At 47.1% G+C, this 17,925-nt stretch overlaps 1 protein-coding gene and 1 non-coding gene across 2 annotated transcripts; both read left to right on the top strand.

Moving 5' to 3' along the window:
• Positions 1-10,571: 10,571 nt before the first annotated feature.
• HJV (hemojuvelin BMP co-receptor) lies at positions 10,572-15,702 on the top strand. Its single transcript, XM_004619218.2, has 4 exons — positions 10,572-10,693; positions 12,010-12,186; positions 12,480-13,024; positions 13,481-15,702. The coding sequence occupies exons 2-4, from the start codon at positions 12,090-12,092 to the stop codon at positions 14,102-14,104; spliced, it is 1,266 nt and encodes a 421-aa protein (XP_004619275.2). The 5' UTR covers positions 10,572-10,693; positions 12,010-12,089; the 3' UTR covers positions 14,105-15,702.
• Positions 15,703-17,618: 1,916 nt separating this feature from the next.
• On the top strand, positions 17,619-17,725 carry LOC129405208 (U6 spliceosomal RNA). The gene has a single exon (XR_008630391.1). It is a non-coding gene; the product is annotated as a U6 spliceosomal RNA (small nuclear RNA).
• The last annotated feature ends 200 nt before the right edge of the window (positions 17,726-17,925 follow it).

Genomic DNA, 17,925 nt, shown 5'->3' with positions numbered 1-17,925 from the left:
ATAATGTCGCAGCAAGGCCTGACAGGGAAAATGGGAGGTAGAATATGGGATATCAGTTATTATATACATAAAAATATTGTATACTATGTGGTTTTAGACATGCTTTTTAAAGCATTAATGTTAAAATGCTGCTTTCAAAAAAATGCTCATCCTTCAGTCATCCAATCTCAACCATCCTATTGATCAAAGGCCAAAAAATTAGAATTAGTAAATGATGGACTTTTTTTTTTTTAAAACAAAAGCAAACAGCCCTGCTGCCACACGCCTTAAAAAAAGCCGTTTCGTCTTACTCCAGCTCTGTTCCCACTGGGAAGCTGCCCGTTCCCCAAGGCTGAAGGAAAGTATCCGACCTCCGCAGCAATGTCTTGGGATCCTACTCCAATGGCACCAGATAAAAGAATTAGTTTCTCTAAGTCACAGGAAATCCATCCCTGGTTTCAGTTAAATCCCTTTTCATCAGCTGTTTCGCTGCTCCCAAGGAAATAAAAGAAGGTGACAGGTGCTCTAAGTGCTCCCCTGCTCCAGAAACATCTGGGGCTTGGATGGCTCCTGCACCACACAATTAACCCTCCAAGGGCACCAGGAGGATGAGGTCGTGTTTACAATAGCGCTGCACCACTCCTGCATACTAGCAGAGCGGGGATAGATACCGGTCTCCTGTTACCTTCACCCACCACGACTGTGCTGCTGCTGTTGTTATTTTTCTTTACCCCATCAATCCTGGAGAATCAGTGCAAGGCCCCCTTTTAGGCCTGGTATGGGGCAGGAGGCATTAGCCTAGTAGCCAGCAAGGTGGGAACACAGGGCTTTGCTTTTCAAATCTTGAATGTTTGTCCCTGCCCCCACAGGATGGGAAACCAAAGACTTAAGTCTTGAAGGTCTCATCATACCCCTGCTTACTTTATGGAGTAGGTACCAACTACCCCCACAGCAAGCCTGGAGCCCCCTCCAGCCCCCTACAGGGCAGGATAAAGCCCCAATGCAGAATCTCATCTAGTAAAGCTGCCTGAATATCTCTGCAGTGCTCCAGGTGTCTTTCGTTGGAGTGTTTGTTCGCCCTCCTGGTTTGGAAAAACAAATCAGCTTTTCATGAGCCCCAGCTCGCCTGCCTGCCTGCCGGCCTGCCTTCCTCTCTTTTTCTTTCTTCCTTCCTTCCTTTCTTCCTTTCTTCCTTCCTTCCTTCCTTCCTTCCTTCCTTCCTTCCTTCCTTCCTTCCTTCCTTCCTTCCTTCCTTCCTTCCTTTCTTTCTTTCTTTCTTTCTTTCTTTCTTTCTTTCTTTCTTTCTCTTTCTTTTTCTTTCTTCCTTCCTTCCTTCCTTCCTTCCTTCCTTTCTTTCTTTCTTTCTTTCTTTCTTTCTTTCTTTCTTTCTTTCTTTCTTTCTTTCTTTCTTTCTCTTTCTTTTCCTTCCTTCCTTCCTTCCTTCCTTCCTTCCTTTCTTTCTTTCTTTCTTTCTTTCTTTCTTTCTTTCTTTCTTTCTTTCTTTCTTTCTTTCTTTCTTTCTTTCTTTCCTCTTTCTCTCTTTTTCTCTTGTCTTTCCTTTTCCTTTCTTTCCTTCCTTTCCTTCTTTTTCTATCTTTTTTCTTCTTTTCTTTTCTCTTTCTTCTTTTCCTTTTTTTTTTTTCTTGAGGAGGCACCCACACCTGACAGTACTTACTCTTAGCTCTGTGCTCTGGGATCAGTCAGGGGCCATCTGGAGTGCTGGTGATCAAGTCTAGGTGACATGCAAGGCAAGTGTCCTACCCACTCTTTTGCTAATATCTGCTATTCTTAGCTAAATGAACCATAGTCAAAAGTAAGAAGCAAATAACCCTTAATAAGTGAAGAGAGAAACAGACATGCAACCTCACATCATTTGGGTATAAGAAGGAATGAAATACTGATACATATTAGAACTCAGATGAACCTTAAAAACATTATGCTAAATAAAAGAAATCAAACATAAAAGTCAGACATGCCAAAAAAGTTGTACTTAGATATCATTGATTCTATTTATATAAAATGTCCAGAATGGGCAAATCCATGAGGAGAAAAAGCAAACTGGTGTTTGCCAGAGATTGTGAAATGACTGTGTGATGTGGACAGGGCTTCCTTTCCAGATGATGAAATATTCTGGAATAAGATAGTAGTGACGGTTGCACAACATTTTGAATGTACTTAGTGCTGCAGTAGAGAATTAGTGAAGGGGGATTCTTAACAAGATTTTTGATAAAAATTATTCTAAAAGTAATATCGAAAGGCAAAGGAACTGGGATAGCTAAAACAATTTTGGAGGAGAAAAACTAAGATTAAGGAGAAGTGATCATGACTCAGAGTGGTGGAGCATACAGTGTGAGATAACAACGGATTTTTTTTTTCACAAAACGTGTAAAAGCAATTCAATGAGTAAGAATAGCTTTTTCAGTAAACATTGCTAAAGAAATCAGACATACATGGGCAAACAAACATAATTTAAGTCTCAAATTTTGCATAAAACCTAACAAAGGGGTAGAGTGATAGCATAAGGATAAAGGTGGTTGCATGTCTTGCACATGCCCTATCCAGGTTCAATTCTGGCATTGCTCATGGTCCTCTGAGCATTGGGAGGAGTGAGCCCTGAACACTGTTATATGTAGCATCAAAACACAAAAATAGTAATCCAAAGGCTATTACAGAAAAAAAAAAGTGAAGGGTAAGATTTTCAGAAAAGTTATGACAGGCAACTGTCCTACCTACTGTACTATCTCTCCATCCCCCATGGTAATTCTTCGCTAATATCTGCTATTCTTAGCCACATGAACAATAGTCAAAAGGAAGAAGCAAATGACCCTTAATAAATAGAGAAACTGGGGGCTGAAGTGATAGCACAGCGGGTAGGGCGGTTGCCTTGCACGCGGCCGACCCGGGTTCTAATCCCAGCATCCCATATGGTCCCCTGAGCACCGCCAGGGGTAATTCCTGAGTGAAGAGCCAGGAGTAACCCCTGTGCATCGCCAGGTGTGACCCAAAAAAATAAATAGAGAAACGGACAGGTATAAACAAGCAACCTCATTATTTGGGTATAAGAAGGAATGAAGTAATGATACATGTTAGAACTCAGGTGAGTTCTAACAGCAAAATATATATAAAGGTTAAAAAAAGGATAAATGAAACTATCAAAATTAAACAGGTTTAACTAGACAGAGACAGAGATGAGATAAAGAGTTCAATAGGCTGAGTGCAGGCTTCACAGCCTGAAGCCTGGGTTTGAGTCCCCTGTGCAGTGTGCAGATAACCTCCAAGCACAAGGCAGGAAACAATCCCAGAACTGCTGGTGTGACCCCAAAACAATAACTAAGACAAAAATTTTTAAATTTTGTTTTGTCCCTGTTACAAGGATGAGAAGATAAACTACTGATTGGGAGAAAATCATGTGTATATCACATGTCCAGCAAAAGACTAGTATTATAAATAATCTATCAAAATGACTAAATTCAAAATATTTACTACATTAAATGTCAATGAGAATAATTCAGAGAAATTAGGTCATTATCACTTGTATCACTTGTCATCCTGTTATTCATTGATGTGCTCGAGCAGGCGCCAGTAACGTCTCCATTCATCCCTGTCATCTGTTAGTGTAGCCCAATGACATCTGCTCACTCCAGGAACATGAAGAGCCTCAAACCATTTATTTAGGGTCGTGGTGAAGAAGTCTGACCATCTTGTAGGTGGGCAGCCATGCGGTCTTTATTTATTTATTTATTTATTCATTTATTTATTTTTTGCTTTTTGGGTCACACCCCGAGATGCACAGGGGTTACTCCTGGCTCTGCACTCAGGAATCACCCCTGGCGGTGCTCAGGGGACCACATGGGATGCTGGAAATCAAACCTGGGTCGGCCACATGCAAGGCAAATGCTCTACCTGCTGTGCTATTGCTCCAGTCCCGCCCACACAATCTTTTGACATCCCGTGGAATCCAGTCAGTAGCAGCTCTAGTCCAGTGGTCGTCTCTGAATCGCATTACGTGTACAGCCCATCTGATTTTCAACACCTTGGCAAATGAGACAGTGTCCCTGATTCTTGATTGTCGATGGAGGTCAGAACTCCGAATTCCTTCTTTCACTTGAGTGAAACATGATACTCCAAGCATAGCTCTTTTGATTCCTCTTTGGTATACCCATAGGGCCCAGGTCTCTGAGGCATATGTTAGTGCAGGAAGAATGGTGGAGTGGAAAAGATATGCCCGGAGCTGGAGGTTCTTTTTCCTCTTAACCATTTCTTTGACGCTCTTGAAGGCGTTCCAAGATGCTCTCTTCCTCCTGCGCAGTTCAGGTGCCAGGTCGTTTGTTATGCTGAGTTCTTGACCCAGGAACACATAACTGTTGCATTTGGAGATGTTCGTTCCATTGAGAGCAAATGAAACATCCATAATACAGCTCGAGGAGGATCTTGATGTACTGAGTTTGAACACCCTGTTTGGCTAGGGATTCGATGACTGCTTCAGTATCAACAGAATCGAAGGCCTTTTTCAAATCGATGAATGTTAGACAGAGTGGCATCTTGAACTCTCAAGAGACCTCAGTGAGCTTGGTTACCATGTGGATATGGTTGATCGTGCTGAATTCTTTTCATATCCCGGCTTGTTCGCATGGTTGTTCTTCGTCTAGTGTTCTGCCTATTCTATTCAGGATGACTCGAGTGAACAACTTGTAGACGACGGACCACAGGCAGATCATCGGGCGATAGTTGCCAATGTTGTGGATGTCTCCCTTCTTGTACAACAGAATGGTCCTGCTGGTTTTATAGGTCATTATACATTGTTAAAAATAAATAAAATGGTACAATCACTCTGGAACACTGTTGGACATTAGAAAAAAATATGCAATGACCCAGCAATTTCACTCTTTGGCACTTATCCCAGTAAAAATTAATGCTCATATAAAAATTTGTACACAAATGTTTATAGCAAATCTATTAATACTAGCTCAAAACTGGAAATAAGGTAGATATTCTTCAACATGATAGAATGGCTAAACTATAGAATATCTACCCAGTGATACAAAGGAATACACGTTTGATTCACATAGTGGAGGAATCTCCAGAAGATTATGCTGAATGAAAAATGCTAGCACCCAAAGCTTGCATACTATTGAGTCTGTTTATTTGACAGAAGAAAATAGTGGTGGAAAATAGACTAGCTCTTACCAGGTGTTAGACATGGAGCTAGAGATCAGAGAGAAGTAGCTGTGGAGGCTAGAGAGCCCCTGGAGGGGAATGTCTTGTACTTTGATTGTAGCAATGTTGGTTACAAATGTGCTGTAGTCACTGGAAAAACCTGGGTAAAAACACAAGTAATTTTTGTATTATTAATAATAATAAGGCCACACCTGGAAATGCTCAGGGGTTACTCCTGGCTCTGTGCTCAGGAATCCCTCCTCCCAGTGCTCAGGGACCATATGGGATGCTGGAAATTGAGCCCATATTGGATGTGTGCAAAGCAAGTGCCTTAGCTGCTGTACTACGTATTGCCAATTCCTGTAATTTTTTTTCCCTTTTAGATCACACCTGGGGATGCTCAGGGTTTACTCCTGGCTCTGTGCTCAGGGATCATTCCTGGCAGGCTAGTGTGGGGCAGGGAGCACAATATGGGGTGCCATTGATGGAACCCTGGTTGGCCACATGGAAGACAAGCACCCTACCCACTGTACCATCGCTCTGAATTTTAAAATTTCTATTATATGGGTATAGAAATTCAATTTTGCAAGATAAAAGGAATTCTTAGGGGCCAGAAAGATAGTACAGCGAGTAAGGTCAACCTGGGGTTCAATCTACCACCCAACCCCACCCCACCCCCATCCTGCACTGCATGAAGTCCCCCACCAGGAGTGATCCCTGAGCTCAGTCAGGAAAAAGCCCTGAACACCACCAGGTGTGACCCAAAAAGAAAAACAAAAAGTTCTCAGGCTGGAGACAGTGTTAAGGTACTTGCCTTGAATGCAGCAAACCTGGGCCTCCTGCATGCAAGCCATGTGTTCCAACCCTTTGCATCTTCTCCCTGGCCTTCTAGGCCATTTTATCTTTTGTTTGGTTGGGGTCTTTTTTTGGGGGGGAGGGGCACCCAGTAATGCTCAGGGATTACTCCTGGTTTCTGCATTCAGGATCACTCCTAGCAGTGCTCAGGGGACCACAGCAGGTGTCAGGGTTCGAACTCAGGTGAGCTGCATGCAGGGCAAGCTCCATGCCCCTGTACTAGGTCTCCAGCCCCTAGTTGGTTTTCTTGGGGGTTGTTTATGGGTTTTTTTTTCTTTTTGGGTCACACCCGGCGATGCACAGGGGTTACTCCTGGCTCGGCACTCAGAAATTACCCCTGACAGTACTCAGGGGACCATATGGGATGCTGGGAATCGAAGCCAGGTTGGCCGTGTGCAAGGCAAACGCCCTATCCCCTGTGCTATCACTCCAGCCCCCTAGATGGTTTTTAAGTGTACAGTTTAGTAACATTAGGTACAAATACATTGTCGGCAACCAAACTCCAGAACTCTTTCACTTCTTTTTATTTTTGCAGGTGGGGCTCAGGGGCTTAATCTTGGCTCTGTGCTCAAGGGTCTCTCATGACAGGACTCAGGGATCATATGTGGTTAAACAGGAGTCGCTGTATGCAAGGCAAGTGTTTTAACCCCTGCACTATTTCTCCGGCCCTTGCTGGAAAGTTCTCATAAGGAGTTTTCTCAACATCTTGATCCCCCATAAGCAAAGAGGATCAGGGACTGAGAGATTTTATACTGGACTGGGAGACAGGCTTTGCCTGCAGGAGCCCCACCAGGGTTCAATTCCTGGCACCAAACACGAGCCAGGAGTAGGCCCTGAGCACCACTAGGTCTAATTCAAAAAATAAAGAAAATAGGAAAAATGCTATTTCCCCCCCCGCAATTACTAGCAGTTTGAAAATAAAAGATCCCGTAGCATTCTACAGAATAATTAATATGTTTAGAGGCCGATGTGATGGTACAGTGGGTAAGGTGTGTTTGCCTTGCATATGGCTGACGCAGGTTTGATCCTGGCATCCCATATGGTCCCCCAAGACTGCCAGGAGTGATCCCTGAGAACAGAGCCAGGAGTAAGTCGTGAGCACAACCAAGTGTGGCCCCCAAACAAAATAACAATAAAAGTGTATTTTTGTCTCATTGTGAATTCATACATTTATACATATTTGTTGTGTAAAGACATTGTAGATAGAATCGATTTTGATGTTCAAATCATTCTCTCTTCAGTTTTTTTTTTCCTTTTTGCGGTGCTTGAGATCAAACCAAGGACTTTGTACATGTGAGAAATTCCTATCGTGGCCCATGAAAAATGGACTGATTGCTTTGAAGCCCTTTTACTACAATCCTTAGAATCCTTGAAAGCATCCTTGCTTATCTCTGCCATCCCTGCCCAGTACCTGCAAGTAGTCATTTTTCCAGGGATTTTGTTTCCATGGAAAATGCTCTTTAGACACTCGGTTTCGGCAGTAGGAGTATTCATTGCTTTTAGGTTACTATGAACAGGTCTTTTCAGGAGACAGTTGTGTCAGGATCAATATTTTTTTTTTCATTTTGGGTCACACCTGGCGATACACAGGGGTTACTCTTGGCTCTGTACTCAGGAATTACCCCTGGCAGTGCCCAGGGGGACCATATAGGATGCTGGGAATTGAACCCGGGTCAGCTGCATGCAAGGCAAACGTCCTACCCGCTGTGCTATTGCTCCAGCCCCCAGGATCAATATTCTTTTTATTTATTTTATTTTATTTATTTTTTTAATTTTAAATTTTTTTTTAATTTTTAAAATTTCTTTAAAATTTATTTTATTCTTTAATTAATGAGTCACCATGAGGGTACAGATACAGATTCACACATTTTCTTTTTTTTTATTTTATTTTATTTTTATTTTTATTTTTTATTTATTTTTTATTTTTTTTTTATTTTTTTTTTTAATTTATTTATTTTTAATTAGAGAATCACCGTGAGGGTACAGTTACAGATTTATACACTTTTGTGCTCATACTTCCCTCATACAAAGTTTGGGAACCCATCCCTTCACCAGTGCCCATTCTCCACCACCCGTAAACCCAGTGTCCCTCCCACCCTCCCCAATCCCATCTCCCCCCCACCCCACCCTGCCACTGTGGCAAGGCATTCCCTTCTGTTTTCTCTCTCTAATTAGCTGTTGTGGTTTGCAATAAAGGTGTTGAGTGGCCGCTGTGCTCAGTCTCTAGCCCTCATTCAGCCCGCAACTCCCTTCCCCCACATGGCCTTCGACTACAATGTAGTTGGTGATCGCTTCTCTGAGTTGACCTTTCCCCGGAACGTGAGGCCAGCCTCGAAGCCATGGAGTCAACCTCCTGGTACTTATTTCTACAGTTCTTGGGTGTTAGTCTCCCACTCTGTTATTCTATATACCATAGATGAGTGCAATCTTTCTATGTCTGTCTCTCTCTTTCTGACTCATTTCACTCAGCATGAAACTTTTCATGCCCATCCACTTGACTACAAAATTCTTGACCTCCTTTTTTCTAACAGCTGCATAGTATTCCATTGTATAGATGTACCAAAGTTTCCTCAACCAGTCATCCGTTCTGGGGCATTCGGGTTTTTTCCAGATTCTGGCTATTGTAAACAGTGCTGCGATGAACATACATGTGCAGATGTTGTTTCGATTGTACTTTTTTGCCTCTCTGGGATATATTCCCAGCAGTGGTATTGCTGGGTCAAATGGGAATTCAATATCTAATTTTTTGAGAGTCGTCCAAATTGTTTTCCAGAAGGGCTGAACCAGTCGGCATTCCCACCAGCAGTGAAGAAGGGTCCCTTTCTCCCCACATCCTCTCCAACAGCGGTTGCTTTTGTTCTTTTGGATGTGTGCTAGTCTCTGAGATTCACACATTTTCGAGCTTGTTCTTCCCTCATACAATGTTGCAAACACATCCCTCCAGGATCAATATTCTTATTGGTTTTTTGTTTTCTGTTTTTTGTTTTCTGTTTTGGGGTGACATCTTGAGGTACCTGGAGCTGCTCCTTCATTAATGCCATGGATGAGGCCCTCCTGGCAGTTCTTGGAAAAACATATAGTGCCAGGGATAGAATCTGCAGTTCTCACATGCAACACCTGCACTCCAGCCCTGTGACCCATCTTCCCAGCCCGGGACAAAGGACTTTATCCTCAGAAATGCTTGAGGGGTAAAACACATGAGCTTACAATTATGCTTCCAGTTATTTGTTTTGTTTGTTTTGATTTGATTTTAAATTATTATTTTCGTTTTGCTTTTGGGTCACAATCAGCAGAGCTCAGGGCTGACTCCTGGCTCTGGGCTCAGGGATCACTCCTGGTGGTGCTCAGGGGATCAATGAGAGCTGGGAATCAAGTCAGGTCGGCTGCATGCAAGGCAGCCCTACCTGCTCTTCTATCTCTCTTCTATCTAAATTTTACATGTTTGTGATGAAACTCCTTGTGAAATGGCCACAAGTGGTGTAGGAAAAAACTCAATTTGCCAATGTATGTATGTGTTTAATAAAGAGTAGTGCAAGCCCCCAAACTCCGAATCCAGTGTAGATGAGTTCATGTAGATGCTTTAGTTGACACTATTTGTAATCAACCCGGGTGTTATTTTTGCTTGGCATGTACTTAGAGATGCTATGCCCAGATGCCTCTGGCTGCAAATAGGACAAGGGTAACTCCTTGGTTGCAATATCTTAAAAGGTCAACAAGATTATGTTACTCCACAAAGCATCTTTCAGAAACTCTTGTTTTCTGTTTATCTCTTTGAATCTCCCTTCCCTGTAGATCCCTTGAAATAAAATCCATTCCCATTCTTTACCTCTTTGCCTTTGCTAGCCTCCTCCTCCCCCAACAACTCAGAAGTGTGTATATATATATATATATATGAGTCTTAGAGGGAGAAGAGAATTGCTGTATAAATGAAGGGAATGAAAATAGAGGTGTAGAGGGATTGACAGCTGCTTGATGGGGTCTGGCAGACTGCAGCAAACCTTCAACTACAACTACAAGCTCAGATTTCTTTGCTTGACAGCTGGCTTTTTCACTCCATCCGAAATACTCCAACATGATGGGGGGAGGGCTGTAAAGTACCTCTGCTGTGGCCCTTGTATAAAGATTAGCTGCCTCCCAGATATAGTTTGTAGAAAGAAATGCAATAGTTAATACAACAGCAATGAAGGTGTTGTATACAGCTGATAAGGCATACAGTTGATCCCTCTCTCTAATTTTAAAGGCTAGGAACACTTGGAGAATGCTGGAGGCTGCCTGAAGTAGTGACCAGTCATAAAAACTAGATTTGAATATCTGACTTGCCTGAGGTATTTTGCTCTCCTTCTCCTTACTTGGCATCCTCATCTCCATATTCCTCCTACTCCTCCTACCCACCCCAGTCCCTCATCCTACCCCCACCAATGTTCCTGGAATTTTGGACTTAGCTATTTTTAAAACAGTCAACTCAGTAGCCACCTCCCTCCCCGGTTCAGCTGTCCAGCACTCTCGCCAGTCGTATGCTCCCCCTTCCTCCTACCCCAAACCTGCTCTGGCTCTCTGACCTCAGTGAGATTGCAGCCGGCCTGGGGACGTGGGGGAGACATGGAGGAAGAAACGGGGGATCCCCTGGCTGGAGCTGACCTACAGAGTTGGCCATCATGGCTGGAAAGTTGGATATCAGAGTAATGTCTGACCTCTGGAAACAGTAAGTTCAAATGCAATTGCATTTCCTTTCGTCCGCTTTTAGATTGAAGTTAGACTGTCATGATATTACAACATCTACTTGATATCTCTGGTCCCCAAACGAAGATCTCTTTCATACCAAGGTACCTCGCCTCCATTTCTTCTTTTGTCTCCTTCTGCCCTCTGACCATTTGAACTTGAAGACACCTGGTCTCTGGCACTGCTGCCCTCTCCTTACCTGCTCACTCCGGTAAAACGCTAGGGCGTCTCTCACTTTCCTATTCTGTGGTTTTCTCACCAAGGCCAGCGTCAACCTCAGGTCACCAGTCCCCACTTTTCTCCCCTCCCTCCGGAGCAGTGCTTTTAGGGGACTTCCAGCACCCTCTCCCAATCACATCCCCACCCTCCAGGAGAGGGGAACGAGCAGGGGTGTGAAGGCCTTCTCCAAACCCCATGCACATTCACACACTGAGAACTTTGGAATTTGCAAAGAGTAATGGAAAGAGTGATTTTTCCCCCTGCCAGATCTGGAAAAACACATGAACTATTACTGACTCAAGGCCAACGAAGATTGATTTGCATGCTTGCTTTGCACCCCGTTATTCCATGAGAATTATAATGGAGGCTCTCAAAAGTAATGAGAGTAGGGGCCGGAGTGATAGCACAGCGGGGAGGGCGTTTGCCTTGCACGCAGCCGACCAGGGTTCGATCCCTGGCATCCCATATGGTCCCCCAAGCACTGCCAGGAGTAATTCCTGAGTGCAAAGCCAGGAGTAACCCCCAAGTATCGCTGGGTGTGACCCAAAAAGCAAAAAAAAAAAAAAAAGTAATGAGAGTGATTCTGGGATTCATTTGAATACTGATATTCTAGAGGGGAAAGTGTGTTTCCCCCTCCTTTCTAGAGGGAGGAGAGGAACTGACTCCAGCGGGGTGTGGGTGTGGGGACCCCCTCCTGCTGGGGGTGGAGATTAAGAGGCTTGATCCTGAAGCATTTTCAGATCTTGATTCTGTTGATAGATTCCCATTATTTCTAATGTTCTGACCTTGCTGCTATTTGGTAGTTCAGAATGGGGCAATACAGTGGACTCTGCCCCCACCGCCCACCCCAGTTCACTCAAACTTCCACCCCCACCGAGGTGTATTGCATAAGGGGCCAGAAAGTAGCCCACGAGCACAGGGCGTAGAGATTTAACAAGCACGAGTAGTCGGGGAACCCCAAGTCTTCCCAAACTCTGATCCCTCTTTCTCTTTTTGGCCTCTCCGAACTCTCTTCACGTGGTCCTGAGTGATCTTCAACCTCCTCTCTCTCTTCCCGTGCCCACCTCGATGTCTTTACAGGACGCCGGGTCAGAATCCACTAGGTAGGAGGGTCACCAGCTGCAAAGAGCCGGAGCCTGGGGGGACCTGGAGGGATAGGTATGGGGGGTCGAGGCCGGCCCCCTGATGCTCGGTCCCCCCCTGGCAGACTCCCAGCCCTAAGCGCTCTGGCGCTCCTGCTGCTCTTCTGTGCACACGGTAAGGACCGTCAGGGCAGGTGCGGGTTGGACCGGCAGCTGCAGAACAGGGCGCGGAGCATTAGGGACTACTCTGCTCTCCAACCAACCGAGCATCTAATGTCCCACACCGCGGGGCAGGGCACTGGAACGCCTGGGGGCCAGGGGGAGAGCCGGAGCGGGCCTGCAGGGGGTTTCACAGGCCTGGATGATGACCGACCTCGGGAGCGGCAAGCTCGAGAAAGGGCTGGCTTGTGCCGTGGAGGGTTGGCGGCGCCGACCAGCGCACTCACGGCCCACCCCTGTCGCCCACAGCTCACGCTCAGTGCAAGATCCTGCGCTGCAACGCCGAGTACGTGGCGTCCACGCTGAGTCTCCGGGGCGCGGGCGCGGCGGGCGGAGCGGCGGGGCCAGGCGCGGGCGCCCTCTGCCGGGCGCTGCGCTCCTACGCGCTGTGCACGCGGCGCACGGCGCGCACCTGCCGCGGGGACCTGGCCTTCCACTCGGCCGTGCACGGCATTGAAGATCTCATGATACAGCATAACTGCTCGCGCCAGGGCCCCACGGCGCCGCCGCCGCCACGTGGGCCCGCTCTGCCCGGCGCGGGCGCGCTCCGCCCCGTCGGCCCCGCGGCCCCCGACCCCTGCGACTACGAAGGCCAGTTTGCCCGGCTGCACGGCCGCGCCCCCGGCTTCCTGCACTGCGCCTCCTTCGGGGACCCGCACGTGCGCAGCTTCCACCACCACTTCCACACCTGCCGGGTCCAGGGCGCGTGGCCTCTGCTGGATAACGACTTCCTTTCCGTGCAGGCCACGAGTTCCCCAGTGGCCAGGGGTGCCAACGCCACCACCACGCGGAAGGTTAGGGACCCGAGGTTTCTGCGCCCCCCACCCACCCCGTGGTCGTCCCGCCCCAGCCCACTGTGCACTTGGACCCCAGGACTTCCTCCGCCGACCTCTCCCTCTGCCCAGAAGAACTGCATGGTCCTCCGTCGAAGTCCCTGGGTGGGGCCCACTCCGACGCAGAAAGACCCAGGAGGAGCTGGGGGAGGGAAGCTAAGGAGCCCCGAACTGAGAGGGGTTACAGCAGGGAAACGTTCCCTTAGCCCGTGAGAGGCTTCTGAAGTTGAGCCCCAAAAGAAAGGGGGGTGGAGCTAGATGGAGGCAACAGTGGGATAGAAAGCGTCAGGGAGCCAGGACTGCGAGAGCAGGCGCACCTCCAAGCGAGCGGGGAGCAGCTCCCTGGTCCTAGAGGTCCCCCCGGGGAGAGGGGGTGCCCTGAGCAACACAGTGAATTATCCCCTCTTGCCCTCACAGCTCACCATAATATTTAAGAACATGCAGGAGTGCATTGATCAGAAGGTCTACCAGGCTGAGGTGGACAATCTTCCAGTAGCCTTTGAGGACGGTTCTGTCAACGGTGGGAACCGACCCGGGGGTTCGAGTCTGTCCATCCGCACGACTGCCCCCGGAGGCCACGTGGAGATTCAGGCTGCCTACATCGGCACCACCATCGTCATTCGGCAGACGGCCGGGCAGTTGTCCTTCTCCATCAGAGTGGCTGAGGATGTAGCCAGGGCCTTCTCTGCTGAGCAGGACCTGCAACTCTGTGTTGGCGGGTGTCCCCCGAGCCAGCAGCTCTCCCGCCTGGAGCGCCAGCGCCGCGGAGCCATCAGCCCAGACGCTGCCAGGCAGCTGTGCAAAGAACGGCTCCCCGTGGAAGACGCTTACTTCCACTCCTGTGTCTTTGACGTTCTCATCTCCGGGGACCCCAACTTTACTGTGGCAGCTCGGGCGGCTCTGGAAGATGCGCGTGCTTTCCTGCCAGACTTGGACAAACTGCATCTCTTCCCCTCCGATGCTGGGTCTCCTCTGTGCTCAGCGGTCCTGGGAGGCCCGGCTCTCTCAGGGCTCTTGGTTCTGTGGCTTTTCACTCAGTGAGTGCAACAATCCCAAGATTGATGCGAAAGTGACTTGGGGCTGGAGAGTGGCAGGGAAAGACACCCAGAATCACCAAAGGAAAGAGGGAACTCTGGGAGGTGAATGAAGCAGTGATGGTCAGAGAAGGCTTCGGTCCAGGTGGGGCCATTACGGTAAAGGATTCTGGGCAAGGCGTCCACATTCCAGGCCTCCCAAGGAACTTGTCACTGTTCCCCCAGTCCTGTTTAGACTAAGAGTTGTTCCAATACATCTGCTCCTGAGATCACTCCTGCAGTATTGAAGGCTAATAAGCATCCTAATATTCAGTAGGAAAGTAAATATTAGAAAAGTGAAGCAGAAAGAATAGAAAGAGAAATACATATGATGTTGCCCACAAGAACTCAAGGCCTGGGGCTGAAGAAATAGGGCAGTGGGCAGGTACTTGCCTTGCATACGGCCAACACAGCACCCCATATGGTCCCCTGAACCCTGCTAGGAGTGATCCCTGAGCACCAATAGGCATGGTTCCCAAACCAAAAAGAAATAAAGAGATAAGGACCTCAAAGTCTCACCATATTTTCCATTTCTGCCATGTGGGTGAGATACTCTTGGTAGCTTGCTGGGCTTTCCGAGAGGGACGGAGGAATCAAACCCAGGTCAAATGTGTGGCAAGCTACCCATGGCGTATTCAGTATGCCAAAAAGAGTAACAACAAGTCTCATAATGGAGACGTTACTGGTGCACGCTCAAACAAATCGATAAACAACAGAATGACAGTGACAGTAATTTTCCATTTCAAGGTGTAAGAGGAGGAACCAGGAAAAAGCTTTCTGGGTTCAGACATGAGGTAGGACCTTAGGTAAAGGGACCTCTGCCTTCAAGAGTCCAGAACCTTAACTCTTAACCACTACACTTTATCCTCAAAGAAATAAAGTCATTAGGGGTCTGGGTTGTGAGGATGGTAGGAGTACCAGCTGTTAACACAAAAGTTACTGCTTAGACACAGACAAGGACAAAGTTGACAGTCCCACCCAACTAATCTATTATGTCCTCTGTTGCCTGTGTTCAATTTTTGTGCAGGTGCTGAAATGGAGAAAGGCAATGCTCACTACGCTGAATGATGGTTCAGATGTGTTTATCATTGTTCTGTTCCCAGGAGCTTTGAGGGAAATGAAATTAATTCACACGAATGTATAATGAGTGTGAATTTACTAATTTCCAAGATACTGTGAGTTCAGATAGGAAGATGGTTGTCGAAAATAAGAGATACTAACTAATGCAGGAGTGATAGCATAGTGGAGTGGGTATTTGCCTTATATAATAGAGCAAACCTGGGTTCAATTCCTGGCACTACATATGGTTCCCTGAGCCCCACCAGGAGTGACTTCTGAGTACAGAGGCAGGTGTATCCCAAACACACACACACACACACACACACACACACACACACACAAAGTGGGTTCAATCTTCTAAATACTTTCATAATAGTGATTCATTTCATTCTCATGGCTCTAACAAAGGGACTTTGTTTGGGGGGGTAAGGTGGGGATATTGGGCTGTACTAGCCACGATCAGGGCTTATTTCTGGCTGAGTTCAGGGGTCACTCCTGGCAGGGCTCAGGACCAGATGTGGTACTGGAATCAAAACCAGGTTGGGTTCATTCAAGGCAAGATTTTTTTTTTTTTCAAGGCAAGATCTTACCCACTGTCCTCTCTCCCCAGACCAGGAAGGGGCTATTGTTATCTCTATTATTATTCTAGGAGGAAACTGGGTACAGGAAGATTAAGCAACTTGCCTTCACTCACACTATTAACACATGGTAGACCAAGAGCTGAGCCAAAGGCAGTTTGGGTTCAGGGCCTTAACTCTTCCCACAACACTGTCATCAAGGAAATAGAGTCTTTAAGGGTCTGGATTGTGATGTTGGCTGGAGTGTGGGTCTGGTTGTTCACACAGAAGCTCCTGCTGGGTCATAGGGAACCCAGGGGATGGAGAGGGCTGAGGCCAAAATCAACAAAACCGAGTGTGCAGAAAAAGAAGATGGGGGAATGTAAGTTGTTCTAGTTAGGACTGCTAACCAGTAAGTGCTTCTCTGAACCAAACCATGAGGGAGTGACTGTCCCTCCTTCCCTTTACCGTTGCTTCCACAGAGCCGACTGCGGTGTTCCCACTCTTTGCTCCTGGCCAGGCCATGGGGGCAACAGACATGTATGTCATGTTGCTTGCACATGTTTTTGCTGGTAGTCGAACTTAGTTATGGAACTCCTGCACCTGGAGTTGTGCTCTTGACCTGGTGCTCACATACCCCTGGTTCCATGTTTTGAGGACACACACTTGTTGTGTCTCTGGCTCCATGCAGAATAGCCAGAACCTTGGCTCTGCACTCCTGGAGCCCCAAAGGAGACCTCTTAGTGAGTGCTCTTCCCGTTTCCAGCCTGTCTGCCCTTCAGCCACTCCATTATCAGCTCAGAGCTTCTTAAATCTTTTTCACTCACTGCGCCTTTTTACCCAAGAAGTTTTCATTCACCCCTATGTTCAAAGTAATACAAAGTAGGCATATGAATTAAACATTTATTGATGACACTACACTGTAGTACTGTTGTCCCGTTGTTCATTGATTTGCTTGAGTGGGCACCAATAACGTCTCCATTTTGAGACTTGTTGTTACTGTTTTTGGCATATCGAATATGCCATGGGTAGCTTGCCAGGCTCTGCCTTGCGGGTGGGATACTCTTGGTAGCATTTATTGATAAGCATAAAAATTACTCTAAAACAAATTTTTTGGCCACACCCAGCAGTGTTCAGGGGTTACTCCTGGCTCTGGCTCTCAGAAATTACTTCTGGTAGTGCTCTGGGGACAATATGGAATGCTGGAGGTCGAACCTGGGTTGGCCAGGTGCAAGGCAAATGCCTTCCCTGTTGCACTATTGCTTTAGCCCTAACTCAGTTTTAAAATTCTTTAAAACTGAGGCTGTGAAATGGCCTGAGATAATTCTAGCATGTGCCTGAACCAGGTTTAATCCTTAGCACACACATGTCCACAGAACTGCCAAGAGTGGCCTAAAGTAACTCAGCTGAGCCTGGCCTGGTTAGGAATGGCCACCACCCGGCCCAGATCTCTGGAGACATAGCAGGAGCAGGCAGACCTCAGAATCCTCACCCTACTGAAGACCCAGTACTCCACTCACCCACATCTGGCTCCAGATGCTGCCAGAGAAATGGCCCAGCTTCACGACTGATCTCAGAGAGACTCCATCAGCAGCTGATGATCCCAGCTCCAAAGCTCCTGAAGAGTAAGGCCACATACCTCCAAACTTTACAGAGATGAAGCACAGAAAATTACATAAGAAAATTGAGTAGAGGGGCTGGAGCGATAGCACAGCAGGTAGGGCGTTTGCCTTGCATGCGGCCAACCTGGGTTCGATTCCCAGCATCTCATATGGTCCCCTGAGCACCGCCAGGGGTGATTCCTGAGTGCAGAGCCAGGAGTAACCCCTGTGCATCGCCAGGTGTGACCCAAAAAGCAAAAAAAAAGTGCTCGCTTCGGCAGCACATATACTAAAATTGGAACGATACAGAGAAGATTAGCATGGCCCCTGCGCAAGGATGACACGCAAATTCGTGAAGCGTTCCATATTTTTTACCGCACTGAGGGTCCGTCGGGAGAATAAAGGGGCTACCGCAGCTCCCCAAAGGAAGTCAGAGGATGATTCTGCTGTGCCTCTTGCCAAAGCAGCCCCTAAATCTGGCCCATCTCTTCCAGTCTCAGTACAAACTAAGGATGATGTTTATGAAGCTTTCATGAAGGAGATGGAAGGGCTGCTGTGACAGCGGCTGGGCC

Source organism: Sorex araneus, chromosome 5, assembly GCF_027595985.1.
Source record: "Sorex araneus isolate mSorAra2 chromosome 5, mSorAra2.pri, whole genome shotgun sequence".
Classification (NCBI taxonomy): domain Eukaryota; kingdom Metazoa; phylum Chordata; class Mammalia; order Eulipotyphla; family Soricidae; genus Sorex; species Sorex araneus.
This window is presented reverse-complemented; position numbering and strand designations above follow the sequence as displayed.